Genomic DNA, 6,990 nt, shown 5'->3' with positions numbered 1-6,990 from the left:
TAGCCTACATAAACTCAGCTCGGATAGCCCCAGTTAGCTAGCGCGTGACTTCGTGAACGAAAAAGCTGCAAGATCAAGCAGCGTTGTTTCGACTCTCGGGATGTGCGCGTAACAGAAGGCCTACAACAGTGTTTCCCACCTTAGTCTGACAATCTCTTTGACGAGAGCTACAATGTCTACATTCAAATTGCTCTGGTTTCTTGCCACCAAGCCGTGCCACTGGTGCAGCGATTCCTTGCGGTCATCACTTTATTTAATATACAGTGAAGAAACGTTTGAGAAAAGATTGCGCTCTCTAGCGTTTATTTTATTAAATATTACGCATTCACTCGAGGGCGAGCAAGAATAAAAACAAACGTTCTGTTTTTTCTAAAGTATCACAAAGTAACATCAAAAACAAACATCTGAAACAAAGCATAGCCTACCTAGCTATTGAAAGAGTGATTCTGCATTGCAATGTATTTGATTGAGCTGTTTTTGCGAAGCGAACTTGAGGCAAAACAATTCAATTGTAGAAGTTGATCTGAAAAGTTGAGGTTTCAACAGAAAGTACTTTACAGGATCCGGCACAAACACCTACCGCATTTTAGAATATAAAATAATTTGTTGCTCATCAAATAACGATCACCAGACAACTTTATTTTCGAGACGTCGGAAATGAAACTGCTTATCATTTTCAACATCTTGTGGTAGCCTAGTCTGCAGTCACCGGAAAAACGCAAGAAGCTGCTTTTTAATTATATGACAGGTGGTTGAAACAACATTTTGCAGCTAATAACTTACCATTTGTGTTTTCAGATTTAGTTTTTATAAATAAATAATTTTTAATGCAAGGTTTTAAAATTCTGTATCAATGTATAAAATGGTCCGGATCGGCAAACACCGTTCATTTATTGTGGAAGATTTTATAAAAAATGGGGAATCTGTGACTGGAACTCTAAGGAATTTCAATAACCAGTGAAAACACAATCATGTCGGCTTGCTTGAATCTGGTATTCTTTGTAGTTTGGAGATTAGGTAGTATCGTGCAAAAATAAATTCTTAAAAATAGCTGTCCAGCGGCGTACGCAGGATTTTCTCAAGGGGGGGGGGGCATTAACAGTAGCGTAGCCAGGAATTTTGGAAGGGGGGTTTCACGACCAGCGGGCGAAGCCCGACGGCGTTTTTTCCTAAGACGACACCCAGCGGCGGGGGTCTGGGGGGCGTCCCCCAGAAAAAGTTGAAAAATTACTTTGAATTTGGTGCATTCTGAGAGCATTTTCAACAAAAATGTAGGTATGAAGTATAAATATTCCTGTAAAATGGTGCTGTCAGGTGGCATAGCAAAAGTATAAGATCATGTTTTCGTCGGCATGGATCTCTAATAACCACAGGTATGCTCCTCAGGTTTTATTTCAAAACTACATCAATCCAATCTCACATAAGCTCAATTTATTTGTTATTTTGTATGACGTTATGTAAACGTTCGGATATTAATTGAGATATTAAAAATACAGAAAACTCTTTGCAATAGACTTAGTTTCGCTTTTAGCAGCAAATGAAACTCTATGTAACTCACAAAACAAAACGATTTTTCACGAACAAAATAAAATATTTGTACAAGCAATGTTTTTGTACGAATATTCGTAGCTTTTTGTTTATGGCGAAGGCCATAGAAAGCCAACTTGCCGAATATTTGTGTTTGTACGAAAATCATAGTAAAGGCAGGGGCGCAGTCAAGGAGGGGGGAGGCAATTCCCTCCCTCCAAAATATTTTGAATAAACATTTCACCTTCTGTATGTTTCTCGGCAGCCGATTTGTAGCAAGAATTGACAGCGATAGACACCGTGTTTCGCCCAGGAGGCTGGGCTCGTCAGTATCGCACCACTAATTCTGCCACAATGATATTCGACCACCGCCGAATATTCGACCAACGCCCCTCTCTTCACATTTCACCTTCTGTTACAGCATCATTTGACAAAGTTGTGCTATGGATTTAGGCTGAAAGCACTCTTAAATACGCAATTTTAAGATTTTTTCAAAATCTTCTGGGGAAGGTCCCCTACATGGGCTCGCTCACACGCATCATATTGCTCATTTGCCCCCTCCACCCCGAAATTTTGTGCTGGCTAAGCTCCTGAGTAAGGCGAAGCTGCTGGAGTGAATGCCTAATCGCTGCAGAGTTACATCATTCATTTTTGCATTTATTTCCTTGTAAATCGTTTGGCTTGCAGTCAGGTCATCAATTTCACCTAGGCAGCAAATCGATTGTTTTTTGCATTGATTCAACGTCTACATCAGGTGTTTACGTTATCTGATACAAGCAGAAGGATTTTACGCCAGAAACAAAAACAAACCACTGCAATTTATCTTCACAAAAAAGTTGACGTCATCAGTAAATCGTAGAAATCTTGAGCAAACGCCACTTGAACCACAAAAGAATTTGACCCAGATGAAGAATTTGAATTGTGGGCGTGTGTTTGTTTGCTTTTTCTTGATTGGTCCAAATGACAAAAGGCTAATGAGGTTAAGCTGCACACCACTTTAAAGCAACTGAGCTAGCAATAACGTCTGCAGACGTTGAATCAACGTAAAAAGTAGTGTTGTTACAATCTGGTGAGAACATGCTTACAAAGTCCGCCCTACTAGCTCAGTTGGTAGTTGGTTAGCACGTAACATCTGGAACGAAGAAGCTTCAAGATCAAACGGCACAGGTTCGACTCTCGGAGTGTGCGCTTGAGCAACGCACGTTAAGGACTGCTGTCCATTTAGCGGCATCTTACGGATGAAATAATTCTTCGGCAACTAGACTTCAACAATCGGAAACTTCACTCTGTCAATCTCGGTGACCGGGCCGCAACTTTCTAAAAGGTACACCCCTTTGAGCAACAAAGGAAAAAGGCAAATAATAGTTAAATTAACTCATCGGTTGCCACTAGTTGCCTTGGCGCGGAGGGTTAGGGCGGTGGTAGTCATTGCATTGACATGGGTTTGATTCCCACCACTGCTATGCTTCTTTTTCTTCCGTAATTACCTAACAAAGTTCGAAGGGGATTTTTTAATGGTACTTTTTCAAAACTTGCGACCGGGTCTGCGTTAGTGATTCACAGCCTCTACAAGTAGGCGAAATTGCCAGGATTAAGCTCTGCAAGAAGCTTTCCCAGTCCGATAAAGATTCAATTAAATCAAATATCTTTCCTTTTAAATACTCTCATTTCTTTTGTGATGATTTATTTTTACATCGTTTTGATGTTTCTCAAAATCGAAACAATGCAAATTAAACCGACCTTGTGTAGTGAATTACTACAATAGATAAACAAAGCCTTGAAGCAGCAAAACAAATCGCGTAATTTGCACTTTGTTCCCAATGGTTTCCCGTAAAAAGGAATACGTGGCCTGATTTTGCACACGCGCACGGAACATCGGAAATTTAAGTCATTGTTCTACCGCATTTGCAAGGTTGGCTACAAAGAACGGATATAAAGTTTGTTTACTGTTTTGCTTCCCAACAGCGGACGTCACCAGACGATGACTCACTTTAACCTGCTTTGTGCGCACAAGCTACTGGTCAGTTGGTCCACACCGAGATCTATCAAGACTTCAACCATGCTTCAACTCACATGACACAAGTATTCATTTCACGTTAGAATAGTAAATGTATTATCAAAATTAAATTTTGAAGGAAAGCACTGAAAATGCATACCATAAGTGTCCACTGTCCAGTTATAGGCACGAAGCCTTTAGAAAATCACCAAGCACAACAAATAGCTTACACAAAAATCATAATAATTTACAGTATTACCGTATGTAAAATTAGCTGTGTGACAGTTTTCATGTCTTGCCTTCGATACATGGCGCCGCTGTTGAGTGATCGTTGATACTGAAGTTTTTTTCCTTCTGTTGGGAAAAAATAGAAAATCCAGGCTTTGTGAACCCGCAGTTTCGGTCACGTGCGTAAACTATTTGACGTTTCAGTAGAATGTTTATTTTTGATCAGCAAAGTGCACGTGGAGAATCAAAATAAACAAAAAATGCTCAAAAAGTAACAACATTAAGTGAGATACATACAGATACAGAAAGACATAAACCAGAAAGGTAAGACAAACCAGTCCTTAGTCGTACATTTCAGCGATTGACATGAATAAATGAAAAGCAAGTAGACATCTGTCATTAACTGGCAAAACTCTTCAGTTCAGAAAAGGTTTGCCTTAAAAGTAAGTGACGTCTCGAACCAGACTTCAGAGCACGCATTATTACAGATGTTCCATTTCAGAAATTCGACGTCAGTCGTGACACAGTGATAAATATCGACAGGCATGGTCAGTGTTTGAGGTTTTATGACAAAACTGTGAGCACAGAAACAAAAAAAAATACATATCTTCAAGCAAGGTGGACAAACACACACGACATTGCAGTCAATCTGAAACATGTCGAATCGTCACAGGTTAGAGAGCATGTGAAAAAATCCCTTCACCCTTTACACAACTTATGCTATTTACAAACGAAATAATGACATACGGTTGGTCGATACGTTTCTGTTTTTGGTAGAAACAAAAATTTTCAGAAAAACCTTAAAAATTTGAATGATTAGAATTTGTAACAAAACGAAATTGCGTTTTTTCACATGAGACGAATAATTATGCTTCAAAATCAAATCTTTTTATTGCGAGGGGGACGTCTTTTAAAGTCAACTTTAGGAAAACTAAATTATGAAGTACAGTCTTGCCTCTAAACACTATAAAATATATTGCACTTCAACGCGGCATTGCTGTAGCACATATTATGCAGTGGATTTGGATGCAACGATTCCTGTCAAGGAAGAAAAGCATTTACATTCCATTGAGCATTTGTTGCAACTAATTTTGCTGTACTAAGCCATTGTTCTATGGTCAAATGAAATGACCTATGGGTAACGGATAATTGAGGTAATAAACATCGAGCAAAAAGTGAATACTGAAGTATTTAGCTGGTTGATATCATTTGAAGGTATGGGCTTACTGTTGGATCAAACGAAGTACTGGTTGAAGCACAAGTCACTTTTTTAGCATCTCGAGATAATAACCAAGTAGGATAAAATGGAAAGCCTCGCTTCATTAATGTCTGCAGCAGGAGTTGAATGACGATGTTCATATGCTCAGCAATCACAGCTATTTCTTTTTGAGCATTTTCGCCGCAATTTCGGAGTTTTTCTGTTAGCAACTGTTCAGCACATTTAAAGTAACATTGTAACTTGTGTACCAGTTGTTTGAGATGGGAGACCAGCCATTTGACATCCTGAGGAAACATTTCAGCGTGCTGCAAGATAAAGCAGGCAGTGGAGTACGTTTTCTCAAGCGGTATGCGAAAAACGAATGACTGGCGGCAAGTGGACAATATCTTGGCTAAAGGCCTTCTCCACGTTATGCTGCTATTATCTAATGCAGCTTCTAATGCTTCCAACACTGGGGCAGGAAGTTGTAATTGCACTCGAAGTTCGTGATCTTTTTCAATGGGATAAACATGAATTACAGTTAAGACATCAAGTGTGCTTAAATGTTTGGACTTAGTTGAAGCTGAATCATTTAACTCGTTTTCATTCTCGTCAAAACATTCCTCCAGTGACATGGTGTTCAACTGGCAATTCAAGCCACATTCTTCAAGAGACTGCGAAAAATTGCTTTTCTTTTCCTCACCAGAAATTCCAGTGCCTTTGTCTTCCAAATCTCTTTCATGCAAGCATCTTGCGCTGTACGACAAGCGACGAGTCATTCGCCTTCGTGCCTCGACTTTATGAAGCTTAGCCGAAAAAGATAAGTTTCTTCTTAAAGGCTGTACAGTTTCAAACAGCCCATGATCGCGCAGATATTGAATTGTTTCTCGAAATCCCTGCTTGCAAAAATCCTCGAGCACTTCAGGATGAGGGGGGAAAAACATTCTTGACAACCTGTAAATGTTTGATGCAGTCATCTGAATGCTTTGATTCACAAAACTGAGATCAATCAAAGAGGTAGACTCGTCATTTTGAGGACAAATATCGCTGCTTCCAGACCAAGGCGAAACAGTGATCGTGTCAACTTCAGAAGGTAGGTTATTGGTGAGACCGCCGTCCATGTATCTCACACCTCTGTATTGAGGTGGGAAAAGACCCGAGTAGAACGGAACAAACGAGCTGCACATGAGCACTTGAATAAGCTCTTCTCTCGTGTTATATTCACTCACAATCACATTCTTTAGGTCATGAACCCTTGTCAACGAAACAAACAACTTTCCGTTTGCTTTGATGTGGGCGTCTTCAGGAAGACCTTCGCGAAACCCTTTTAAAAGACTTTGATACAATTTAAATCGTGGGCTGAATGGGCCCAAAAGATGGGATCGGGCTTCCACTACAATGTCCATAGTCTGCTTGCAAACTTCACCAAAGCACACATCAGAAAGCAACATAGCTCCGATTATAGATCCTGCGGAACACCCATACACGCGGTCTAAATTGTTTACCCACTTTGGAGCATGTTCTTTGAGACAGCTAGCAACGCCAATGTGATAAACGCCAAGAAAGCCGCATCCAGAAAAGGAAATGCTGTTTGGTGTTTCACCAACGTAAATAGTATTCCTGTTAGAGTGTTGGCCTTCCCATTGCGAATCTAAATTGGTTGCACAATCCATTACTTTGACAGCTTAACTACACATTTACAATCAACTTTTTACAACAAAGCTGTCAACACAAATGATGAAAAAATGAAACTCTTGGACGAGCCTACAACACAAAAAACACTGCTACTCAGCGCTTCTCAATTCAAGCACTTAATCAAACTACAAGTCATGGCATAAAGGAATTTTCCAATCATTATGAAGTTTTGCAACTAAATCAATCATTAAAATATTAGACGTGAGTCGTGACCCCAAAGTGCTCACACAAGCTGTGACTTCTAAGACTTCAGAGGATTACGCATACAACACCCTTTGTTCTTTCAGTTCTGCCTTACTACACAGCTCTTTTGTTGACACATTTTTTCCTTTTAGAAATTTGATGG

The 6,990-nt window shown here is 39.8% G+C and overlaps 1 protein-coding gene across 1 annotated transcript; it reads right to left on the bottom strand.

Moving 5' to 3' along the window:
- Window positions 1-3,612: 3,612 nt before the first annotated feature.
- LOC145775599 (uncharacterized) lies at window positions 3,613-6,666 on the bottom strand. Its single transcript, XM_082586915.1, has one exon. It carries the CDS (start codon window positions 6,620-6,622, stop codon window positions 4,943-4,945), a length of 1,680 nt encoding a protein of 559 aa, XP_082443041.1. The 5' UTR covers window positions 6,623-6,666; the 3' UTR covers window positions 3,613-4,942.
- Between the last annotated feature and the right edge of the window lie 324 nt (window positions 6,667-6,990).

Source organism: Aplidium turbinatum, chromosome 8 (genome assembly GCF_918807975.1).
Source record: "Aplidium turbinatum chromosome 8, kaAplTurb1.1, whole genome shotgun sequence".
NCBI lineage: Eukaryota > Metazoa > Chordata > Ascidiacea > Aplousobranchia > Polyclinidae > Aplidium > Aplidium turbinatum.
Note: the sequence above shows the minus strand (reverse complement) of the source record. Positions and strands in the feature narration are given on the sequence as shown.